Below are 26,594 nucleotides of genomic sequence, written 5' to 3'. Positions count from 1 at the left end.
CATCCAGCAGGCAGATGCTGGGATGGAGAAAACAGGGAGGCACTATGCACATGAGCTTCAGTAGTTGTAGCATGTGGACTCAGTGGTTGTGGCATCCTGCCTCCAGAACACGAGCTCAGCGGTTGCGGTGCATGGACCTAGCTACTCCACAGTATGTGGAATCCTCCCGGATCAGGGATGGAACCTGTGTTCCTCGCATTGGTGGGTGGACTCCCATCTACTGTCCCACCCTGAAAGTCCCATCTAAAATGATTTTAAGGAATTTTAATTAATATTCAAGAAAACAGAAATCTTATATTTCAGATAAGGATCATTCAGATCAGATCAGATCAGTCGCTCAGTCGTGTCCGACTTTCCGTGACCCCCATGAATCGCAGCACGCCAGGCCTCCCTGTCCATCACCAACTCCCGGAGTTCACTGAAACTCACGTCCAACAAGTCAGTGATGCCATCCAGCCATCTCATCCTCTGTCGTCCCCTTCTCCTCTTGCCCCCAATCCCTCCCAGCATCAGAGTCTTTTCCAGTGAGTCAACTCTTTGCATGAGGTGGCCAAAGTACTGGAGTTTCAGTTTGAGCATCATTCCTTCCAAAGAAATCCCAGGGCTGATCTCCTTCAGAATGGACTGGTTGGATCTCCTTGTAGTCCAAGGGACTCTCAAGAGTCTTCTCCAACACCACAGTTCAAAAGCATCAATTCTTCGGCGCTCAGCCTTCTTCACAGTCCAACTCTCACATCCATACATGACCACAGGAAAAACCATAGCCTTGACTAGACGAACCTTTGTTGGCAAAGTAATGTCTCTGCTTTTGAATATGCTATCTAGGTTGGTCATAACTTTCCTTCCAAGGAGTAAGTGTCTTTTAATTTCATGGCTGCAGTCACCATATGCAGTGATTTTGGAGCCCCCCAAAATAAAGTCTGACACTGTTTCCACTGTTTCCCCATCTATTTCCCATGAAGTGATGGGACTGGATGCCATGATCTTCATTTTCTGAATGTTGAGCTTTAAGCCAACTTTTTCACTCTCCACTTTCACTTTCATCAAGAGGCTTTTTAGTTCCTCTTCACTTTCTGCCATAAGGGTGGTGTCATCTGCATATCTGAGGTGATTGATATTTCTCCCGGCAATCTTGATTCCAGCTTGTATTTCTTCCAGTCCAGCATTTCTCATGATGTACTCTGCATATAAGTTAAATAAACAGGGTGACAATAGACAGCGTTGACGGACTCCTTTTCCTATTTGGAACCAGTCTGTTGTTCTATGTCCAGTTCTAACTGTTGCTTCCTGACCTGCATACAAATTTCTCAAGAGGCAGATCAGGTGGTCTGGTATTCCCATCTCTTTCAGAATTTTCCACAGTTTATCGTGATCCACACAGTCAAAGACTTTGACATAGTCAATAAAGCAGAAGTAGATGCTTTTCTGGAACTCTCTTGCTTTTTCCATGATCCAGCAGATGCTGGCAATTTGATCTCTGGTTCCTCTGCCTTTTCTAAAACCAGCTTGAACATCAGGAAGTTCACGGTTCACATATTGCTGAAGCCTGGCTTGGAGAATTTTGAGCATTACTTTACTAGCGTGTGAGATGAGTGCAATTGTGTGGTAGTTTGAGCATTCTTTGGCATTGCCTTTCTTTGGGATTGGAATGAAAACTGACCTTTTCCAGTCCTGTGGCCACTGCTGAGTTTTCCAAATTTGCTGGCATATTGAGTGCAGCACTTTCACAGCATCATCTTTCAGGATTTGGAATAGCTCAACTGGAATTCCATCACCCCCACTAGCTTTGTTCATAGTGATGCTTTTCTAAGGCCCACTTGACTTCACATTCCAGGATGTCTGGCTCTATGTCAGTGATCACACCGTCGTGATTATCTGGGTTGTGAAGATCTTTTTTGTACAGTTCTTCTGTGTATTCTTGCCACCTCTTCTTAATATCTTCTGCTTCTGTTAGGTCCATACCATTTCTGTCCTTTATCGAGCCCATCTTTGCATGAAATGTTCCTTTGGTATCTCTGATTTTCTTGAAGAGATGTCTAGTCTTTCCCATTCTGTTGTTTTCCTCTCTTTCTTTGCATTGATCACTGAAGACTTTCTTATCTCTTCTTGCTATTCTTTGGAACTCTGCATTCAGATATTTATATCTTTCCTTTTCTCCTTTGCTTTTTGCTTCTCTTCTTTTCACAGCTATTTGTAAGGCCTCCCCAGACAGCCATTTTGCTTTTTTGCATTTCTTTTCCATGGGGATGGTCTTGATCCCTGTCTCCTGGACAGTGTCACGAACCTCATTCCATAGTTCATCAGGCACTCTATCTATCAGATCTAGTCCCTTAAATCTATTTCTCACTTCCACTGTCTAATCATAAGGGATTTGATCTAGGTTATACCTGAATGGTTTAGTGGTTTTCCCTACTTTTCTTCAATTTCAGTCTGAATTTGGCAATAAGGAGTTCATGGTCTGAGCCACAGTCAGCTCCTGGTCTTGTTTTTGCTGACTGTATAGAGCTTCTCCATCTTTGGCTGCAAAGAATATAATCAATCTGATTTCGGTGTTGACCATCTGGTGATGTCCATGTATAGAGTCTTCTCTTGTGTTGTTGGAAGAGGGTGTTTGCTATGACCAGTGCATTCTCTTGGCAAAACTCTATTAGTCTTTGCCCTGCTTCATTCCGTATTCCAAGGCCAAATTTGCCTGTTACTCCAGGTGTTTCTTGACTTCCTACTTTTGCATTCCAGTCCCCTATAATGAAAAGGACATCTTTTTTGCGTGTTAGTTCTAAAAGGTCTTGTAGGTCTTCATAGAACCGTTCAACTTCAGCTTCTTCAGCGTTACTGGTTGGGGCATAGACTTGGATTACTGTGATATTGAATGGTTTGCCTTGGAAACAAACAGAGATCATTCTGTCGTTTTTGAGATTGCATCCAAGTACTGCATTTCGGACTCTTTTGTTGATCATGATGGCCACTCCATTTCTTCTGAGGGACTCCTGCCTGCAGTAGTAGATATAATGGTCATCTAAGTTAAATTCACCCATCCCAGTCCATTTCAGTTCGCTGATTCCTAGAATGTCAACATTCACTCTTGCCATCTCTTGTTTGACCACTTCCAATTTGCCTTGATTCATGGACCTGACATTCCAGGTTCCTATGCAATATTGCTCTTTACAGCATCGGACTTTGCTTCTATCACCAGTCACATCCACAGCTGGGTATTGTTTTTGCTTTGGCTCCATCCCTTCATTCTTTCTGAAGTTATTTCTCCATTCGTCTCCAGTAGCATATTGGGCACCTACTGACCTGGGGAGTTCCTCTTTCAGTATCCTATCATTTTGCCTTTTCATACTGTTCATGTGGTTCTCAAGGCAAGAATACTGAAGTGGTTTGCCATTCCCTTCTCCAGTGGACCACATTCTGTCAGATCTCTCCACCATGACCCGCCCATCTTGGGTTGCCCCACGGGCGTGGCTTAGTTTCATTGAGTTAGACAAGGCTGTGGTCCTAGTGCGATTAGATTGACTAGTTTTCTGTGAGTATGGTTTCAGTGTGTCTGCCCTCTTGCAACACCTACGGTCTTACTTGGGTTTCTCTTAGCTTGGGTGTGGGGTATCTCTTCACAGCTGCTCCAGCAAAGAGCAGCCATTGCTCCTTACCTTGGAGGAGGGGTATCTTCTCACCACCGCCCTTCCTGACCTTCAATGTGGGATAGCTCCTCTAGGCCCTCCTGCACCCGTGCAGCCACGGCTTGGGCTTGGTCCTCCCGGCCACTGCCTCTGGCCTCCGGCATGGGGTTGCTCCTCCCGGCTGCCGCCCTTGGCCTCTGGCGTAGGGGTGTGGGGTAGCTCCTCCCGCCCGCCGCCCCAGGCCTCAGGCTTAGGGGCGTGGGGTAGCTCCTCCCAGCTGCTGCCCCTGACCTCGGACACGGGGTAACTCCTCTTGTCGCCGCCCCTGACCTCGGACACTGGGTGTCTCCTCTCGGCAGGCCCGCCTGACCTAGGACGCGGGGTAGCTCCTCTCGGCCGGTCCTGCGCCGTCGCAGTCTGGTACTCGAGGCCACTGCCTCTGACCTCGGACGTCGGGTAACTCCTCTTGGCCGCCGCCCTTCGGGCATGGGGTCCTCCCGGCTTCTGCCCCTGACCTCGGACGTGGGGTGGTTCAGGGTTGCCTTAGGGAGTTTAGGTTATATGAGCCAGGCTAGTCTGTTTCCAGTTCACCTGGGCTCATTGTGTAGGCCTTAGTAGTTTCAGCCCTCTTTAGTACAGTCTGGACTCTGTTTTTATGTACTATCCTAATCCTTTGAAGCAGTCAACATTATTTCTTAGCTTTTCATCCTTTCAACTGATGCATTTGAAATTGGCAGATGCATAAAAGCAAAAGCAACCCCCAAAAGACAGACCTAGCTCTCTGGGTTTCTTGTCTTGTAGATCCATAATTCTGCTTCATTCTTAGCTCTCTGATGACTGAGCAGATAGCTAAAAATCAAGTTTTTTGGTTCAGTTTTTCTAGATTTTTTTCAAAAGTCAATTTAGAATTTAGTTCTTCATTTTTGAACCTTAAAGTGTTTCTTTCTTTTTTTTTTTTTAGTGTTTCTTAAAGTAGTAGTGGTATTTTGTTGAAGTAGCAAAAACTGAGGTAAGCCTTGAAGTAATGTTATCTTTAGGTCAAACTCTATGAAATAGAAATATTTTTTAAAATATATCAAAGATTTTATTAGTAGAAAATATCTGTTAAATATATGGTACAGAATTAAAGCCAGGAGTGAGTTTACTGAAATACAAGCTGTTAAACCAAGGGCAATGGAACACTTAAAATTTTCCTAATGATAATTATTTTGTGTTTGCTTATTCACTAGTCATTTGATAGCATTTGGTTGCATACATATAATAACAGGCACTAAAGATTTAAGAAAAACTGTGGGAGAAAAAAAACACTTTACATTTTATTACAAAGGATTTTTAAAAATGTTTTTTTATGAGATTTTGTTTGAATCTGTTCACTGACTTTCCTGCAGGTCCCCTAAAGAGAGTTGTATTTGGAAACAATGTTAAAAGTTGAGTTGCTTTGTTAAAGAACAGCATTTTTCTGAATAATGAAAAAGTAGATCACAACAAAATATAAGTTGGATGATGATTTCCCAGCCAAGATGTTTGGAAAGTTTTGCGTTTGCAGAGAGTATCTGAGGTGGAGGAAGCTACTCTTGTTGCCCGGATTTCTTGGTGATCCTGAGATGGTTACCTGACACCAAGTTGGTGGTGGTGGTTGACAAGGCTGTCTTCTCTTGGGCGAGTAAGCTATGCTGTATGAGTGTTCAGAAGAAATCCTTAAGATGTAATAAGGATTTTTAGACAGTAGTTGATCTTACAATTTGTTTTCCCTTAAAATAAACATTAATAATGGAAATTCTTTTTTGAAAGATAAAAGTTCTGTTTGCTTTCCAAAAAAATCCTTTCATACCATTGTAAGTGACAAAGAGCTATATCTTTATATTTCATATTTTTAAAGGACAATAAACATCTTTAAAAAAAAAAGACACTAGAGCATATAACGTATACAAAGTACATAAATCAAGGTATATAGCTCAGTGTGAACTGTAAGTGTAACCACAATCCAGGTTAAGAGAGAGAATTTTACTTGCATCTCAGAAGCTTTTTCATGCTTCTATTCAGTTGCTTTCTTCTTCCTCTTCAAAGGTGATTGTTATTCTGACCTAAAGCAATCTTAATAGTCAGTGACAATAATTACAGTTGTTGTAACTTGTAAAAACTTTTTGTCAAAGTAAAACTAATATTCATTTAATACACTGTAATTTAAAACATTAGAAACCTTTGTCAAAAACTTATCATGAGTAGTTTGAACATGTGTTTGTTTGTCTCCTCGAAGCAAGCATCTTTTTTATGCCTTGATGAATTGTTATACTGCGTTCTGAGTTTGAGTCAGTTTCCAGTACTTTATCCTTGGCATTTTCATTGTTGGAAATATCTCTGAGAGTTCCTTTACTGTGGATTTTTTATTAGCCTCCCTTCCTCTGGGACATCTTTATCCTTTTTGTCATAGTGCCTTTCCTTGTTTGCCTTCAGTAAGTTTGCCTTTACCATTTTTCCTCAGGCTGCGTATCTTTTTTTTTTTCTTTTGAGTGAACACAGAATTTTATTTATCTTGTGTAAACTCATAGTGAGATTTCTGGGTTGTATGGTAGGTATGTGTTGGACATTATAGAAAGTTGTTACATTATTTGCTAAAGTGGCTATTTCACATTACTTCGAGCAGTGTATGAGAATTCCAGTTGCTCCACATCCTTGTTAATGCTAATTTTATTGGAGTACAGTTAATCTACAGTGTTGTGTGAGTTTCTGGTGTATAGCAAAGTGAATCGGCCATACATATACATATGTCCACTCACTGCCAGACTCCTTTCCTCTATAGGTCATTACAGAGCACCCAGTAGGCTTCCCTGTGCTATTCAGTATGTTCCCATCAGTTATCTGTTTTATATACAGTAGTTGTGAACACACCAGTGCATGTCTTGAAAGCAACATTGCCGTCGTTCCCTTGGTCACTTATTTCTTCCATAACTCCATTTATATTCAGTTTGAATTCCATTCCTACCATTACACTTCTTCTGTTTTTTGGCACAAGAAGGCAACAAAACTCCATCTTTGTTGTTTGCCTGTGAACTGAATAACACATACATGGTGACCAATCCAAAAGCCTTTGAAAAATGCAGTGTGATTGGTCACTGATGATGATGTGCATTTGTTAGTCATGTGGTGATTTGTGGACCGAGAGCTAGCAGCTGTGTGCCTGTTTATATTCCTGTATGTGAAATCCAGTTGTTTCACATCGTTGTCAGTGCTTGGTATTGTCAGTATTTGTTTTTTCTTTAATTTGAGTTAGAGAGTTAATACATATGATACATGTTATGTATGCTTGTAGGCATTATTCCTTTTAGTCCCATCATTTCCATTTTATAGATGAGGATACAGGCACAGAGAGGTTAAGTAACTTCAAACCTTTCCCATGGTAACCAAATGACGGAACCAGAATTGAATCCTGACAGGCTTGTTCCAGAGCCTGTGCTCTTATCTATGGGACTGTATATAAATTAAAAGATTGAAAATAGAGTAGGAAATATTTTACTTGAAAATGTAACATAATTTGAATAGGAGAATTGAAGAAACTTTAGTGCTTGATGTTATGTGTATTATAAAGCAACATTTTAGAATTGTTCATTGGTTCCAAGAAGCTCTTGAATATTTTTTCTTGTTTCGTCGACTGATAAATTTATAAGGGAGTGAGTGTGTTTGTACATGTGTCTGTCTGACTCAGGACTGCTGAACTTTGTCGCTATTGACATTTGATACTGGGCAGTTTTTTATTGTAGGGGGTCTGTCCTGTGCTTTGTAGGATGTTTAGCAGCACCCCTGAGCTTTACCCATTAGATGCTAGTACTATCCCCAGTTGTGAGTCAGAAATATCGTGTCTTCAGATATCGCCACCTGTCCTAGTAGGAGCAAAAGCACCATCACTTGAGAACCATTAGTGTATACTAAGGAGCCTCACTAATAAAATCCTTTTTTATTCTTGCATATATTTGAGTATTTTTCATATTCATAACCTGGATAAATAGGTTTTTCTGCATTTACAGTATTGGATTTTCAGAGCAATAATGATAGCTGTTACTAGTCACATGAGTACATTAAGCATCAGGAAACTGTTTCTATAGGTTGCTTTTCCTCTCTAAAGTATAATTACAGCAACTTAATTACTCTGTAAAAGATGAGCTAAGGGTTTCTTTTTGGATTGGAAAGGTTGGTGTTGGAGGTGGTGGCATTAAATAGTGGAAGATCAGTTTTAGAAATCTAAAATAGGGAACCAGGGAATATTGACATTGGAACATATTTACTTATATAAGTTGTTAATAGTAGTTAAATTGATTTACTAAATAATTGGGAAATATTTTGCTCTCCCACATGATGAATAGGAAGTATCAATGAAATGAAAGAATAAAAAAGCTTAACTAATTTCTAATTAAAAATAAAAATTTAAAACCTTAAATTATGAAAATACTACAGTCACATTATAGAAATCATTTGTAAAGGAAAAATTCCTTGATTTTATTAGGAATAGGTTTATAGATGAAAGCATTGTTGATTTTTCTGTTGAACTACATGCTTTAAAGACTCATTACATTCTCACATCAAAGAAATAGAAATAAATCTATGAAAGGGTTTTGTTTCAGTATAAGGTAAAAGATACAAGGTTGCTCAATTTGTCCTTGCCATATTATCATAATTAAAAAAACAAACCAAGCCTTTGTATATCCATTTTTAACCTCATAAATTTGTCATAAATTATAGTGGGTGACCAAAATCCTAAGAAAATTAGGACTCAGTTGTTTCATAAAACTAATGTCATGTGCACTGGTGACACACATGAAGACATCGGTATTATTTATGGATAAGTGGATCGTTTTGATAGTCATGACTTTTTTTTCTCAGATAGAAACTCTTTGGGCTGACATTTGAAACCAAGTGCAAACTAAATTAACCAGGTGTTATGACAAGAAAAAGAAGAAATTAAAAGTATTTTGCAGCATTTGGTCACATTGGGTTGAGCCTAGACAAAGATTTTTATAGATGTATAAATAGAGGAAAAGAAAGGAGATTTATTGTTAAAGATGAGAAAAGCATTCTGACAGAAATGTTTGCTATTTCAGCTCTATCTAGTATTTGCTCTCTGTATGTATCTTGAAGTCTTAACTTTTGTGGACTGGATTAGTATTTTTCTTTTAGGACCATTAAGTCCCTAGTAATTTCCACCCCAACCCAAATTGTATTTTATTCATGATGAGGTTTATCTACATTACCCGAATTTTCACAACTGGTCAGGATCATTTGCATATTTGATAGAAAAAGTTAAAATAACTTGAGTTACATTAAATATTTACTTAAATGACATATTTGTCTTCCATTGATTTAGCTTCATATCCTTCATCTATTTCTTATTGTAGTTTTCAGAAAACTTTTCAATGGTTTGTCAGCATTCATTAAATTATTAAAGACCAATATTTAAGATACTGCCATCTGATGTTGACGTTTTCACCCTTAATTGGAAAGTCACTTTAAATCTAATTAAATTTCAACTTTAGGTACCTTTTTTGGATGTAATATAAACTTAGTATTTTGATACACAGTAGTTTCTTCTTATAGACTTATAATTTATTTTATATATATATATATATGGACAGAGACAGACAGACAGGTCTTTTTTTCCTATCCCTTCCTTCCAAACATTTAGCTTTTTAATCAATCCGAATTTGTCATGGCATATGTTAAAAGAAAGGGAATCAGTCACTCTCTTCTCCATGTTGTCTCAAAGTTTGGTAAAATATTTTATAACTTAATAGTCCATGTGTTTGAGGCAAGATTAAAAATGAGATACCTGATATATTTTTTACTGTTCTTTCCATCTGTTTTCTGCAATAGAAACCTACCTTTCACAAGTTGAAACCACTTCCCTCCTAATTCATTGGTTCTTGAGATGAGTTCTGGGCATACTTCTTGCTTCTTATTACCTCCTCCAAGCCACAGTTCCAATGTCATCTGTGAACTTCTCCATTTGTACCACTTGTCCTTGTCTCCGTACTCTTTGATGAATTTTCAGGATCCCATGGCTTCCCTGGTGGCTCAGTGGTAAAGAATCTACCTGCTAATGCAGGAGACATGGGTTCAATCGTTAGGTTGGGATGATCCTCTGGAGAAGGAAATGGCAACCCACTCCAGTATTCTTGCCTGGGAAATCCCATGGACAGAGGGAGGGCCCTGGTGGGCTACAGTCCATGGGGTCGCAAAACAGTTGGGCACAACTTACTGACTGAACAACAGCAAATTCTTTGTTTCTGGATTATTATAGTTTCTGGCACACAGTCTTCTCCATCCCTCTCTGTTTTGATTTGGTGATACTTTTAACTAACATCAGTCTTGTGTTTTTCAACTCTTCTGTGTAGCTGTCCACTGGTATGGTCAAAACCCTAGAATCGTCATCATTGAAAAATGTTGTGCCTCTGTCATGAGTTCTGATTTACTGTTTTTGACTTGTTATCGTTGTTCAGTCACTAAGTTGTGTCCGATTCTTTGCAGCCCCGTGGACGGCAGCACGCCCAGCTCCTCTGTCCTTTGCTGTCTCCCAGACTTTGCTCAAATTCATGTTCATTGACTCGGTGATGCTGTCTAACCATCTCATCTGCCGCCCCCTTCTGCCTTCAGTCTTTCCGAGCATCAGGGTCTTTTCCAATGAGTCGGCTCTTCACATCAGGTGGCCAAAGTATTAGAACTTCACCTTCAGCAACAGTCCTTCCAATGAATATTCAGGGTTGATTCCTTTTAGGATTGACTGGTTTGATCTCCTTGTAGTCCAGGAGACTCTCAAGAGTCTTCTCCAGCACCACAATTTGAAAACATCAGTTCTTCAGTGCTCAGCCTTCTTTATGGTTCAACTCTCATATCCATATACATGACTACTGGAAAAATCATAGATTTGACTATATGGACCTTTGTTGGAAAACTGATGTCTCTGCTTTTTAATATGCTGTCCAGGTTTGTCATAACTTTCCTTCCAAGGAGCTGATGTCCTTTAATTCATGGTTGCAGCCACCATCTGCCATGATTTTGGAGCCCAGGAAAATAAATTCTGTCACTGCTTCCAGTTTTTCCCCATCTATTTGCCATAAAGTAATGGGACTGGATGCCATGATCTTCTTTTTTTTTTATGTTGAGTTTCAGGCCAGCTTTTTCACTCTCCTTTTCACTCTCATCAAGAGGCTCTTGAGTTCCTCTTCATTTTCTGCCATTAGAGTGGTATCATCTGCATATCTGAGGTTGTTGATATTTCTCCCAGCAGTCTTGATCCCAGCTAATGATTCATCCAGCCTGGCATTTCACGTGATGTACTCTGCAGAGAGGGTAAATAATCAGGATGACAATATACAGCCTTGTTGTACTCCTTGCCCAATTTTGAACCTGTCCTCTTTTCCATGTCCCAGTCTAACTGTTACTTCTTGAGCTGCGTACAAGTTTCTCAGGAGACAGGTAAGGTGGTCTGGTACTCCCATCTTTTTCCAAGAATTTCTCACCATTTTGTGATCCACACGGTCATAGGCGCTAGCATAGTCAATGAAGCAGAAGTAGATGTAGATGTTTTTCTGGAATTCCTTTGTGTTCTCCATGATCCAGTGGATGGTGGCAGTTTGATCTCTGGTTACTCTGCCTTTTCTTAACCCAGCTTGTACATCTGGCATTCTCTGTTCACATACTGCTGAAGTCTAGATTGAAGGATTTTGAGCATAACCTTGCTAGCATGTGAAATGCATGCAGTAGATTGAGCATTCTTTGGCATTGCCCTTCTTTGGGACTGGAATGAAAACCGACCTTTTCCAGTCCTGTGGCCACTGCTGACTTTTCCAGATTTGTTGACATTGAGTCCAGCAGTTTAACAGTGTCATCATTTAGGATTTTAAGTAGCTCAACTGGAATACCATCACACCACTAGCTTTGTTCGTAGTGATGCGTCCTTGACTTAGATACCATAGCTGTATGTAAACAACTCTGACGTGTCAGTGAGGTTGTCTAGTTCAGTCCTTCTCAACGTTTTGTGTGCCTCAGATTCATCTGGAGGGCCTTGTTAAAGCCCTGAACGCTTGGTCTGCACACTTCAGTGGGTGGTGTGATGCCCTGAATTTGCACTTCTGTCACCTCAAGGTTGCAATGCAGGTCTGGGGACGTGCACTTTGAGAAACAGTGCTCAAATTAATACTTTTCCCCAAAGGACAAATGATTTCCATTCTGCCTTAAGCATCTGTTCATGTCCTTACTTTCTTTTTACTTTGTATTGATGACTTCTAGAAATATGTTAGGGCTTCTCTGATAGCTCAGTTGATAAAGAGTCCACCTACAGTGCAGGAAACCCCAGTTCGATTCTTGGGTCAGGAAGATCCGCTGGAGAAGGGATAGGCTACCCACTCCAGTATTCTCGGGCTTCCCTTGTGGCTCAGCTGGTAAAGAATCCACCTGCAATGTGGGAGATGTGGGTTTGATCCCTGGGTTGGGAAGATCCCCTTGAGAAGCAAAAGGCTACCCGCTCCAGTATTCTGGCCTGGAGAATTCCATGGATTGTGAAGTCCATGGGGTCGCAAAGAGTCAAACACTACTGAGTGACTTTCACCTTTGTGGCATAAACAACAGAAATGTGTCACTGAGTTAAAGAACTTCTGAAGAGAGATTTCTCATGCCTTCTCTTGAAATGAGAATTTTCCTCTGTGTCCTTTCATGTTCTCTCTTCTTTCCTTTATGCTGTTCTCATCTACTTAGTTCCCTTGTCCCATTTTTTCCTGGTGATTTTTGGCTCCTTCTTTATCAGTTACCTAAAATGGTCTTGGATTATCAGTTTCTCCTTCTATAAGAAATTAGTGTTTTCCCTTCAGCTTCCAAATATATCCAAGAGTCCCTCATAGCTCAGTTGGTAAAGAATCTGCCTGCAATCCGGAAGACCTGGGTTCAATCCCTGGGTTGGGAAGATCCCCTGGAAAAGGGAAAGGCTACCTGCTCCAGTATTTCTGGCGTGGAGAATTCCATGGACTGTACTGAGCGACTTTCACTTTGACTTTCCAAATGTATCCAGAGAAGCCCCTTTTCTCAGAGCATTGTCCCAATTCTCTTCCTTCTTTCCTCTGCCAAACTTTTTTTTTTGGAAGAAAAGTGATAGTTTAATCCCTTTAGTAGATAGAGTTTCTTATAGTCTGATTTGGTTTCCAGAGTTCCACTGGTCAGCTCACTCACTGGTCATGTGACTCTTAGGTTTTAAATTCAAAGATCTCTTCCAGTTTCTGCAATATTTGATATAAACTATCTTTTCTCTTTTTGAAAGTTTCTTCCTTTGTTTTTCAGTTATAGCCTTTTAAACTTTTCACTGTTCTTGTTTGCATATCCTTTAATCCTTCTCTGCTTTTTCTTGAAACTTGGACTGCTTTTCCCAAACATCTAAATTTGTGCTGTTTAGTATGGGAGCCACTAGCTAAATGTGCCTGTTGAGCACTTGAAATGTGGCCAGTTCAGACTGGGATATTGTGTAAATGTAAAATACACACTTGATTTTCAAGATGTAAGATGAAAAAGAATATAAAATATCTCACTAAATTTTAGAATATTGATTATATGTAGATAATATTTTGAGGATATTGGGTTAAGTAAAATATTGCTGAAATTCACCTGTTTCTCTTTACTTTTGAACTCTTACTACATCATCTGTGGCTTGATTATGTTTCTCTTAGACATTGTTGATCTAAATTTTAACTTTTCTTAAAGACTTCTTGGTCAGTTTTTCATCTGTTAATATATACGTCTTTTCTGAACAATAGTACAACTTAATGAAACATTTTCTCCCCATCCCCACAGTTAGATACTAAGCTTTTTTAGAGCCAGAATAATTCTCCATAGTGCCTTTTATATATTGGGACATAGATATATAGATAAGAAAAAATATGTATAAAAATGCATGTGAATAAATGACTTGGGTAAAGTAGTACCGTGTACTTCTGGTAGATGATGCCTACTGTGATGTTTTTGTTTAATCTGATGATCAATAGGAGAGGTTGGTGTGAAGGAGAGGAGAGATGTTATTCGGCTCTGAGATTTTAAAATCTGACATGTACTTCGCCCATGTGTATCTTGGGCCACCCCAAGCCACTGATGATGGCTCTGAATTGTGCTGTTGGGATTTTACTGCCATCTGGTGTCAGGATTAGGAAACTGTAATTCAGCGTTTTGTCTTTCCTTTCCCTCCAGAGAAAACAGGCTGTCTTTCCTCTGAATGTTGCCTTGTTCTTGTCCATTTCTTGAGTAAGTTGTCGGGAAGAGCTCATTGACTCTCACTGTAGGAAATCTTTATTCTCCTTCTTGGAGCATTCTTCATTTCCTTCCCTGATCACTTACTCTCCTGTCCCTCGTGTTCCTGTGGCCTCTCACTCTCATTCTTCTCAGACAGCCCATTTCCTTCTCAGTGTGGTAGTTTTCTAGCCTTGGATTCTCGGCCTTCTGCTTTTTATCGTTTGATTTCATCTATACCAAAGGCTTTAAATACTGCCTATTTACAGACAAATTTATAATTATAACCAGAAACCTCTTCTGGTCTTGTCACCAGTGTCTGTAGTTGCTTACCAGACTGTTAACATGAGCATCTGAAAGGTAGCATGATTGAATCTAAATGTGGCTCTCCTGCTCTGTACCTATTTCTCAGGTCTGCTTTCTCATTTCAGTAACCCACTGTGCCAGAATTTGATATCATCTTGGCATCCACCATCTCTCACACACAAAAGTCAAACATGTACCTTGTCCCATTGAGTCTACAACACTGCTTTCTTGCGCGTGTTGAATTTGTGATGCTTCCCCTGCTTCCACCTGATCCAAATCACCACTGCCTCTTGCCTGGACTAAGAATGCTCCTAACTGGTCTCCCAGCACACACTGTTGGCTGCACATTTCATCTGTACATTTAGTATCAGCCTCTCCCACTCGCCTGAGAGTTCCATAGTGGTAGGGGCTACATGTATGTGCTTCACCTTTGGGTCCCCAGCCCCTGGTAGTTCCTAAAATCTGTGTAATACATATATAGCTATTTACTTCAGCTCTCAGTGATTTTGCTATGACTCCTATAGTTTTAGTGGCTTATTTCAGTATTAATATTTTGTCTGAGTTCATTTATTGTAATGAGTTTTAACTATTTTCTACTTCTGCACAGAGGAGCTTCATTATATCTGTAAAGACAATATAGTTTGGGTATTAATAGTTAATGACAACAATCTGGTTACATATTAAGGACTACCAGTCAATATGCTGAAATTATTTTCTGAGCATTTGAAATTTCATGGCAGTTGGCTCATCTTTTTATCATTCTTCTGTCTAGAGTGTAATGTTCTTTAATTTCAGTATGGAGGTGTATTTGCTAAATCTTCAGTTAAAACCTGTTTGACTCCAAGTGTTCTTTTAAATAGAAACTTGTGTCTCAATAGTTTTATTAATTTTAATTTGTTTTGATATTTTAATGATAGTTTTGCTTTATAAATCTTTATTACTTGGGCTTGCTTTCTGCTTTGAGTTGATGATATTGCTTAATAAGGCAATTTAACTTGTATAAGTAAAGGTGATACAAAAAGTTGGTATTTAGAGATGGGCAACACTCTGTTATAAACTCAGAGAGCAAGGATTTAATAAGTATATACCATGGTTTCTCAACCTTGGCATTGTTAACGCTTTGGATTGCATCATTTTTTACTCTGTATGTTTGGGAGCTGTTCTGGGCATCATAGCATTTTGGTAGCATCCTGGTACCAGTTGCATTCCCTCCTCTCCAATTGTAACAACAAAAGTGTCTATAAACGCTGCCAGATTACCATGGGGCAGGCTAGTGGGGAATTGCACCAGATGAAAAGTGTTGAATGCTATGCTTAGATGAGGATAATAGGCCAAGAACTGTCTCACTGGGGCAATCTCTGGCATTTTCTAGGAGTCTTTGAGAGAGTAGTAGTGGTGTGGTGTGTTGTTAGTAGCAAACAGAAGTAGAAACTATATGACTATGTTTTGCACATGTATAAATTTTTGTGCTTGCTTAAAAGAAGTAACTTTTGCACATAACCATGTGGTTAACCAAACTAAAAAAATGCTGCATTCCAAATATGTTACTAATAAAGCTTCATTTATTGACTGATTTCAGAAGGTAGGTGATTGTAGAAAAAGGGAACAAAAATTACAACATAAAGAGTGGCTTATAATCAGATCTTTTGCTATTTGTTCTTATGTATAGAGAATACAAGATATAATTAACTTATTTATTTTTACTTCAAAGGGACATGAGAGACAACTTTAGAAGAAAAAGTTTCAACTCCTATTATGTGAGAGAGCGGTCACCTCATAAAAGAAACACTCCTTTTTTCAGAGAATCGCCTGTAGGCCGAAAGGATTCTCCACACAGCAGATCTGGCTCCAGTGTCAGCAGTAGAAGTTACTCTCCAGAAAGAAGCAAAACTTATTCTTTCCATCAGTCTCAACATAGAAGTATGTATTTTTAAGAGTTCTCCTTTTTGTTTTTTTTTGCAGCCTCCAACAGTCAGAATATACCGAGTCAGATAGCATTATATGTGTTATTAGATATACATATTATTTTTAACTCTTTATTTGAAAGTTTTCAAACTTACAGAAAAGTAGAATAGTATAACGAATGTCATAACATGTCTTGGAACCATTTCAAGTTGCAGTCCACATGATATTTCACTTCTTCAGTGAAGTATCTGTGTAGAGGAGGTATGTTTGTAATCATGTTGGTGAGTTATACACTCCTGTATGTTCTGCTAATTCCTGGGTTGATCCAACCTCCTTTAACCTTTGTCACTAGGGGAGATAATTTATATTTTTCATGAAAAATATTAGTGTTTCCCCTGAATATAACGTATAGCCTTACAGAATTTATTTATTTATTTTTTTTAGCCTTACAGAATTTCGAGCTAAAACCTACCTTCGATTCATTCTTTGCCAACCTCCAATTTGTTTTTGTTTTTTTTTTTTAATTTGAAGTCCCCAGACATGCATGGCATTCAGTGCATGTCACCCTGGCCCAGTTGCTCAGTATTGGTTGGAATAAATAAATGAAGCAACTTTCCTAGGTAAAATGTTCCTGTATTACCATTCTGGACTCTACCATCTGCAGTTGTGCTCATTCACAATACAGTTCCTCATGCCTTCTGTATCCAGAATGTTATGTTAGAACAGTGTCCCTGTCACCCAGCAATTAGAATGGATATGTATTTTCCCACAACTAATAGCAAGTTTATCAATATATAAATGTGACATGTAAAGTATAATTTTGATGTAAGACTTGATACTTTGTAAATGAGTTAACATGACATAAGCAGGTCTAAGTAAGAGATTCTCACTCTGGGGATGGAAGAACATGCCATGGAGGAAATGGCATTTGGACTCATCTTTTATTTCAGACTTGTACGACTAGAGAAGTATCTTCTAGGTAGAAGGAATTATAAACCAACATATAGAAATCAGAAATTTATTCTTTCTTTTCCTTCCTTTTAACTCTTTTTTTTCAAATAATAAGATTTTTAGTTTAACAATCTTTGCTTAAAATCATTAGATTGTCTCCATTGTAGCTGTTGTTGGATTCCTGTATTTAATAAACGTTTATCACTTGTCTGCTATTTCCAGAGATAGTTAGAGTGGGGCTTCCAAAAAACATATTTTGGATATATGTGTATGAATGGCCTTGCAGAAGGTAAGAATCCCACTTGAAGGTTTTAAAACAACTATAGTGACTCAACACATGCCTGATTGCTTAAAATATTCTTGGACTAGTTCCAGGTAATTGAAAGTTTTACTATGGAGTTCAGTGTTAAAAGTTTGGTAACTTCTCCTTTCCTTCACTTCCTTCCTCTCCCCTCACCCTTCAAGGAGATAAACAGCCTCTAAGTCTAATGTATGCTCACATGCACAGACATAAATATCCAAAATTAGCCAGGTACCTTCTAGGGACATATGTTTTTAGATGTGTATGACTTAAATCCAGATCTATTAGTAATTTGATTAAGAGGAAGACAGTGTCTTTAGACACAGATTTGAAGCCTTTTAAACAAAACTAGTAAAGTGGAAGCTGGAGATCCTTCCTTAGATCTTGTAGTGAAGCTGTTAAGTTGTTTAAATTATTGGTGAATTAGCCTTGTTTCTTCCATTTTTCCTCTAAAACAGATTTCTAGGATGATATCTTCAATCTGCATTTGGTCTGGTAGGTAGTGGCCAAAACTCTAAAATCTTGAGATGCAATATGAAGCCACAATGTGATGCTCCAGTCTGTGTGTCTCTAATATGCTTTCCCCATCCTTACAGGTCTAATAGGTTTAATATCTTGCAATGACGGAAAGATAACAGAAAATTGGGAGACTAAAATCTGGTGTGAATTGAATGAAATAGAGTGTACAACTTTGTTAATGCCTTCATGTATATTTTCTTAAGTCATTTAACTTTGAAAGTGAAGTTCTTCAGTCAAGAAAAAAGTTGTTTTTTTTTTCCCCTGGGAAAGTTCTCTTTACAGATTGCTTTGGTTGATTCCTCAGCTATTGGGGCTGAACTGTTACAATGTTTTTCTTTACTCCTTTCATTAAACAGTTTTCAGAACAGTTACATGAGATAATCTTCCAAAAAGTTAATGAAGTCTTACTTTAAACAATAAATGGAAAAAGCAATTGTTATTTTACATATTTGTGGTACTGGTTTTTGCTTTAAATATACATCTCCCAAATATTGATTGTACCTTGCGTTTATTCAAAAAATTAAAAAAAGAGCTGAGAAATGTGGTCCTTCAATTATCAGTCACGTTTTGGGCTAATTTACCAGTAGTAGGTTAATTTAGTTTTCCAATGGAAATTGACATTTTGACAAAGATTTTAAATGTTTCTGTAAGTAACAGGTAAAAATAATTTTCTTATTCCGTATGCTCTCATTTTGTTAATTTTTTAACATATAATGTTTTGCTTCTTTTCATACTTTTTAGAGAAATTTTACTGATTTTAATGATCATTAATAGTTTGTCCATGGCAATCATTTTATGACTATTTATTCATAATTCTGTGCATTTACTGTATCTCTTATGTGCTTAATTATAAGTCACAATGATTGTTACTTTTTCATCTCAGTTGCTTATTTCCTGTTTTGTGCACACATGTCCATACATGTTATTTAATTAAATTTTTTCTTAGTGTTTTGAGTTAAATCCTATGGAACTTTATACTACCATAGGCTGATTATCTTTGTAAATCAAACTGTCTGCATCTTGTGTTCACATTTAAGAATTTTCTGCCCATAACTTAAGTGGACTAACCTGATCATAGCTGTGACTATGATATATGATAATATTTTTTTTCCTTATTATCGTTCATATTTACATGTTAACAGTATAGGTTGTCCTGGTTAGCCTCATTTCCTTTTCCCTTGTTATTATACTGTTATAGTTAAAATTGTTTTGTTATATATACCATTTATATTTTTACTTGAAGTTTATTTTTATTCTGAGTAATATAACCAGACATTCGCTGTTTGTCAGCTCTCTCTTAGATATTTATTTCTTTTTCTTTCCCCTCTCTCTGATGAATCCCATTGTTTTCCTATCTTATACTCTTGCTACTTACCTTCTGTTTAGGATAACAGTGTTAATAAAAACACCAGAGTCTCCCATATCGGTATGGGAGACTTTTTGTAAAGTACTTTCCATGAAGTTTTCTACATCACAGGCCAGTCTTTCCGTTTTTATATAACTCATTAAAAAAATAATAATTTAAAACCTCTTCTTGTAACAGCTACTTAATACTAATTATTTTTCTTAGAGCCATAAAGATATTTCTATTTATGTTGGAATCTTTTGAAAATTTGAAAAGTACCATCATAATCTCTTTGATTTTTTTTTTTTCCAGATTTAAATATATATTTACTTCCTTCAGTGCTTCCTTTTATTTGACATGGTTTTCATACCTTTTACTTTCCTAATTTTCTTTCTATTCCTTTTAAGTTGTGATGCCAGAAGTGAACTTTTGTCAACCATATTGTGTTACCGGCCTTTATTGAAACTGCAGGCAACTGCAATCTAGGCCATTTTCACATATATTATAATAATACGAAGAAAAAGAAAAACCCTGCAGCTTATACTTTTTTCAGGTACAGTTGTTTGTTTGTGGTTAATACATTAAAAAATAATCTAGGAATGCTGTATTTCATTTAATTAACTTTGGCTTACAATTCTCTTCCATAAAGGTCTTAAAATCTCTTTAGTGACTCTATGTACAACAGCAGATAAAAGCAGTTTTGTTTTATCCATAAATGAAGTATACTTTATGTTTTGTATTAGTCATTAATAATTAATTTGAGTAGCATAAGTCCTAATATAGAAACCTCTAGGTACGTCCCTCTGTGGACCATGTATCTAAATCATTTGCTATTACTCAACCAGTTGTGATTCCCCATATTTTTTTCTTTTCCACTTGAGAATCACAAAGCATTTCCTCTTTGGAAACAATAACATAAAGATTGCTTTGCTTTGTTGTGTAAAATCTGTTGTGATTCCTAGGGATGATCCTGTATGTACTTACAAACTCTTTGTTAATTTGTTCTAAACATTGGCTGCAGGTTAATGTCAAATTTACCAGTGATGCTCATATATAAATCAGGCTTCCCTCATAGCTCAGTTGGTAAAGAATCCACCGGCAATGCAGGAGACCCTAGTTTGATTCCTGGGTCAGGAAGATCCCCTGGAGAAGGGATAGGCTACCCACTCCAGTATTTTTGGACTTCCCTTGTGGCTCAGATGGTAAAGAATCGGCCTTTACCATCACATAGAATCAGGCTCTGTGACACTTTGGGGCTTCCCTCATAGCTCAGTTGGTAAATCATCTGCGTGCAATGCAGGAGACCCGGGTTTGATTCCTAGGTCAGGAAGATCCCCTGGAGAAGGAAATGGCAACCCACTCCAGTATTCTTGCCTGGAAAATCCCATGGACAGAGGAGCCTGGTGGGCTACACACTATGGGGTCTCAAGAGTCGAACACGAGTTAACGACTCGACTAAGCCACCACCACTGTGTGACATTTTGGTTGAATTTTTTAGAGGTCCTTACTGTGGAAGATTGACAGGTTTATTGCTTTCATTGGTCTGTATCTGATTTTATATAGCTCCGACTTTGGGTCTAGTCTCCCCTTATTTTCTTGAAATCAGCAGCCATTATTAAGAATGGAAGATATTTTAAAGAAAGACAATATTAATCAGTGTTTAATTTTGAAAGCACATCTTTCATGATAACTGAAAATGTACAGGAATTAAAAATACTATTTTGAGAAGAGTATCTTTGGAAATTAGACTCTATTATTAAACTTCAGTTTAACAAGAAAGAAAACATGTCTTAAGACCTTTTGCTGTGAATGAATTTGGAAGTCCATGCGAATTTTTGGATAATAGCTGAAATTCCAGTAAAATTTAGAGATTTAATTCTGCCTTTAGAAAGAAGGCTTTTCTGTGCAGTTGTAGAGTAATAGTGGGAACATGGAAGTAGGCTTTACCATCAGATCATGTTTATTACACAGTAGAAACCTATTTTCTTATATGCTGAATATAATAGTGTTTCTTAGCTTGAAAGTTACTTTATTTGTGTTCAGTACTCATAAATATTTTGGCCACCTGATGTGAAGAGCTGGCTTATTGGAAAATATCCTCATGTTGGAAATAATTGAAGGCAAAAGGAGAAGGGAGCAGCAGAGGATAAGATGGTTGGATAGCATCATTGATTTAGTGAATATGAATTTGAGTAAACTCAGAGATAGTGGAGGACAGAGGAGCCTGGCGTGCTGCAGTCCATAGGGTCACAAAGAGTTGGACCCAACTTGGCAACTGAACAACAAAACTCATAAAATCATTCAACAAAAATTACACAAAAGATTTGCCAAGCAAGACAGATCCAGTCCTTGCCCTCTGAGTTTATATTTAGAGACGGAGACAGGTCATTTCATGGGACTAGGCATTTTAGGTGATACCTCAAGAGTGAGCAGAAGTTGCTGGGAGGATGAAAGTAGAAAAGTATTATTGGGATGAGCTGTTTCACGTGGAATTTAATCTTGGACTCTTTAACTGATCCAAGCTGTAAATGTGCTGTTGAATTAGATTCCACAGTATATTCTTTTTGTCTGAGAACCTGTGGTTTAATCACAAGAGAGCTTTGGCTGTGAGTTTTCTGGGTGAATCCTAGGGGGTCAGCTGTAGCTTTCCTGGCACCTTCCTGAATGATGGAGGTTCTGAAACAGTAGTCAAGTAATGGCATTTTCATGTGTGTAGACATATATAGCATCCCTGTTTTAGGGCTTGTATGTTCTACCAGTAGCACACTTCCATACTTTTCAGAAATTCACTTCCATGTGTTCATAGTTAATATGTCTTAATTTTAACTGGTTGGATCTCTTACCTCCAAAAGTTGGTTATTTTGGGGAAGCAGTAGTGGTGTAGAGCTTTTTCTACCTCTGTGGTTGTTTGGTTGTTTTTTCTGTAGTCTTTCGGTATCTTTACCACAAGGATCATTTTTCTTGTGTCTCTTCCGTTTTTGTTTCATGGCCTTTTTGTGGCCATGCCACGTGGCATGCGGGATCCTAACCAAGGATCACACCTTTGCCCCTTGCAGTGGAAGCACAGAGTCCTAATCACTGAACTGCCAGGGAATTCCTTGTTTCATAATTTCTTGAATAAACAAGTAGATCGCTGAGAAATCATGTTCTTTCTAACCGAGAGCCCCAAATTTGCACATCTTCATCCATGATTCAGAAAAATGATTTCTTTAGCATCTTCATAGTCATCACATCTTCATTTGTTCATATCTTAATTTCTCTTTTAAAGCTTCAGGTATCAAAGGAGAGATGAATGTACTACCAGTGCTCTTGTTTATTTTTAATTGATAAGACTTTCAGAAATATCTAATTTTACTCATATCAGGCACTGTACAAAGCATTTAATAGTTTGCAAGATATAGCCCTAACTTTATTATCTCTCCAGCGATACTTAAAAATTTTTTTCCCTAGCAAAGTATTTTGTTCCTATATGGGTTATCAATAATTAATAATGCTTGATTGGATGAATCTGGTTAAATTTATCATTGCTTTCATCAGAACACATGAGCAAGAAAGTATGTTTCTGAAAGATCATATCAGATTTACAGCTACTATATTCAAAGAGACAGTGAATATTATTAAATTCTTACAGACTTTTAGGTGTTTGTTGGAACATTGAGCTGCTTCTTTGGCTTTTTATTTCATCTGCATGGGAAGAACTAGTCTGTGGAACCAGTATTTGAAATTCTTGTTCATTTTCTTCCTCACCATTTATTCTTTCACTCACTAATATATTAACTGGGATTTTGATTTCCATATTGCCAACTTTAGAATTTTCTTTCTTTCATCCTACTTTAGAACCTTTTTTTTTTTTTTTTGCAAGTCACAGCAAATACAGGAATGTATTGAGTCCTGTTGCCAACATGGTCAAGTAGGAGTTAGTTGTGCTTACTAAGATCACATATAAGATGAATTTGAGGTAATGGCCAAGTACCTACAGAGTAGCATTATGTCCATTAGAAATATAGACTTATGAGTGAAAAGAGTTGAGAGACATTTGTCTTGTTTTCCTAGTATTGATTGGAGCCAAATAAGAACAGAACAAAAAAGACTGAGGATAGGAGGAACATTCATATTTAAGGAACAATAACCAACAAAGAAGAGAGAGAAAGGTAAGAAGATATAGGATGACAGACAGAAAAGTATAAAGGCATGAAAGCAAATGGCAAAATATTAAGAACTTGTAATAGGCTACCTGTTGAGAACAAGGCAGAACGACTACTTGCAGGTAGTCATCGTATGACCAGGGAACTGGTATGATGGAGCATGAAAACTTTCTCAGGTGTCTTTTTTTATTTCTAGGGGTGATTCATCTTTCACTCTTGATTTTTTGGTGTCATTCTTTAATCCTTTATATATTTACTTTATGGAGGAGGTTAGATTAGATGCTTATACTGATGAGTAAGATGTGTGATACCTGTCTTTAACCTTTGGTGTCTTATTATAGGGTCCTTTTTTCATGACTTTCTGGCCATGCTCTCCTTGGTTAGCCTCGTTCTCATTCACCATTGTTGGACCGAATCTTAACAGAGTTTTTCTCCTACTTTGTTATTTATTTCTCTTTAGTGGTATTTGCTCAGGCAGCCCAACTTGAAGACAGGGTAGGAAAGATGTTAGGGTTACCAGCAAATGCTCAGAAGTTCCTGTTCTCGTTATTCCTACTTCTGGGTTCTTCTCTTGTTCCTTCTGGGCGCAGAGGTGCTGGTGTTAATTCCTCCCTGCCCACCTTTCCCTAGAGTCCGTGCGTGCTGGTGCCTGCTACAAACGGCAGAATGAAGGAAGGCCAGAAAGAGGTGAGTTTTCAGCTAGATTTTGATTTGGGATTGTGAAGGGTGGAGGGTTATAATTGATAGAGGTTATAGAAATGGGAAAGTGTATAAACTCTTCCGTTAGTCTGCTGTGGGAACCAGAGTTGAACAACAGCAGGCTCACATAGTAGGATTTGGGTAGATAAGTGGGTTTGTTGTATAAGCTAGCCCATTCCTGGTTAGAAACAGCTACCTAAGAGGAGGTTGAGATCTGTAGAAGAGACATTGGCAGATAGAATCTAACAGCAGTAGGGTCAGGGCATTTCTATTTTTTGTTTTTGTGCTCTTTCTGCTGCCATCTGTATCATCCTTTTTCGTTTATCCTTTGCTTTTTGCCTGTCCTTCCCCTTCATGTAACTGGTGTATGTGAATATATGTTGATATTTGATCAACCACTGCCCTATCCTTCAGTGTTCCTTTGCTTCTGCACAGTGAGATTGGTTGAAATCTGCTTAAATTAGCCTTATGCAGCTAAAATGATGAGAGATCCTAAGACAACACTTTGACATCATACTTGGCATACCTGTACTGCTGATGTTTTATTTGTAAAGGAAATGCTAAATAAGAAATTAACAGCTGCTTGTGAAAATTTTTTGTTGTTGTTGTTGCTATATTTAGCTGCTGTGTGCCAGAATTGAGCCTGTAATTATGCCTTTAATTAACATAGTGTGCTGTACTGATTGGTCCAGTTCTTCATCTTTGAAGGAAATATTTATCAGAATACACTAAAGAGGTCATTGTGTCCTAAGGGTAGAAAAATAATTCATCTCTTCACCAATTTTTGAGCACCTACTCTTTTCTTAAAGGCAGGCCTTGGGTATTCAGAAAAAAAATAAGCTTCTCTAGGAGTTTTAGATGCGATGGGATAGACTGACACTGTCACATTATGATGTGGGATTTGCCATGTACAGTGGAAATTCAGTAGGGAATGACTGGATAAACCATGTTCTTAGTTATTTGGGGATATAGTGATGATTGGTATCCTTTTACTTTTGATTTTTAAGGTCTATAAGAACTTTTAAACTTGCTTAGTATGAAAGTCTCTTAATGGTATCACAAGTTAAAAGATTCTAGAATTCTGTCTTTATAAAGACTATTGGAGCTTCAGAGTTGGAGTACTGTACCTGTAGCAGGGGAGTCTTCAACCTCAGCACTATTAACATTTGAGGCTGCATAATTCTTTATTGTGGAGGTCTGTTCTGTGCATTTGTAGGATGTTTAGCAGCATCCCTAACCTCTATTTGTCATGTGCCAATGGCACTCACCCATTTGAGACAATCAAAAATATCTTCACACATATGCACATATTGTGGGTGGGGAGAGGTGTGGGGGTGTCTTGAGAAAGGCAGGTCTTCAGGACATTGGAAAGAGATGTTATTTACTACTTCTTCAGGTAGTTGGAAGCCCTTGAGCCTCCAGGTCCTTACTTAGCTATTGTGACCACAGCAGGAAGAACTTAGGAGGCTTTTTGACTGAAGCTGGCTTTGCTTCAGTTTAAAGGTCATTTGTCTCTGCTTTTGCTCTTGACTGCTTTCCTGGCCTTAACCCACTATCCAGCCTTGACCAATTTCTGTGCCACTCCAAACTTGGTGCCACTTTTTCTTCTCTCCATAGTTAAAGTTTCCTAGCCCTTGAAAGCAGAGGATACATATTACCTTTGACATATAGTCAATTTAATGAAATGTTTTTCTATTAGTAACAGCTCACTGTTATTTAAAAAATTATGTTTAGCTAAACCTTTTTTGTTGTTTTTTTTGTTGTTGTTGCTGTTGAACTGGTTAAAGTAATATTTAAATTTATTTTCTGGCTTAAATTTCCATAAAAGCAATAATATATACATAGAGCACTTTGGGAGTGTCTGAAGTGACTAAAGATAAAAGCTAGTGACTTTATCTCATATGGATTTATTTTTAATTATTCAATATATATTTGAGCACTTATATCAGGTACTGGATTAGTACTGTATTACAGTGTTCCAGTTTTTATTTTTTAAACATTTCATGAATACCTGCTAAATTCCTTACGTGTCTTTCTCTTGAGCTTCTGCATAATTAGCTAATATTTAGCTAATTCTCTTTTGTAGTATTTATATAATAACCTGCATTGGATTTTTATTGTGTGTGATGCATTAAAAGTTAGCTTTTCAGAATTTGGAAGAGGAAGCATTTATGATTTTAAAATGGTTTTGCCTTTCCTCAAGTCTTCTCTGTTGTTCCATGTTTGCTAACTGGCACTGATATGACCTAGACTGCCATCATGTGTACAGTCTTTTGGTTCTAGATTATTTGAAATTTTCAATGGTGCCCAGCCTATAAGAGAGATTTAGATATTAACAAATTTAATAATGTAATAAAGATTTCAGTACTAAAATATATGACCTCTGTCCTTTGTTTATTCACTTACAGAATCAGTCTAGTTGAAAACAAATGAGCTAGAAAATTGTATTTTATATTTTCTTATATAGGTAAAGAAAGACCTGTTCAGCCTTTGAAAACATCAAGAGACACTTCACCCTCAAGTTCTTCAGCAGTTGCTTCATCAAAGGT

At 37.8% G+C, this 26,594-nt stretch overlaps 1 protein-coding gene across 12 annotated transcripts in view; it reads left to right on the top strand.

Moving 5' to 3' along the window:
* Positions 1-26,594, top strand: part of PPHLN1 (periphilin 1) — a 171,882-nt gene that overhangs the window by 56,091 nt on the left and 89,197 nt on the right. For 8 of the 12 annotated variants that reach the window (XM_019960773.2, XM_019960766.2, XM_019960767.2 and 5 more), the window contains 3 exons: positions 15,892-16,100; positions 23,977-24,033; positions 26,513-26,592. In XM_019960773.2, the coding sequence (XP_019816332.1) occupies positions 15,892-16,100; positions 23,977-24,033; positions 26,513-26,592 (346 nt within the window). The remainder of the gene's footprint in view (positions 1-15,891; positions 16,101-23,976; positions 24,034-26,512; positions 26,593-26,594) is intronic. The other 4 variants (XM_019960775.2, XM_019960769.2, XM_019960771.2 and 1 more) reach the window with 3 other exon arrangements.

The sequence above is a fragment of the Bos indicus genome, chromosome 5 (genome assembly GCF_029378745.1).
Source record: "Bos indicus isolate NIAB-ARS_2022 breed Sahiwal x Tharparkar chromosome 5, NIAB-ARS_B.indTharparkar_mat_pri_1.0, whole genome shotgun sequence".
Lineage (NCBI taxonomy): Eukaryota > Metazoa > Chordata > Mammalia > Artiodactyla > Bovidae > Bos > Bos indicus.
The sequence above is the reverse complement of the archived record's forward strand: the minus strand, read 5'-3'. Positions and strand labels throughout refer to the sequence as shown.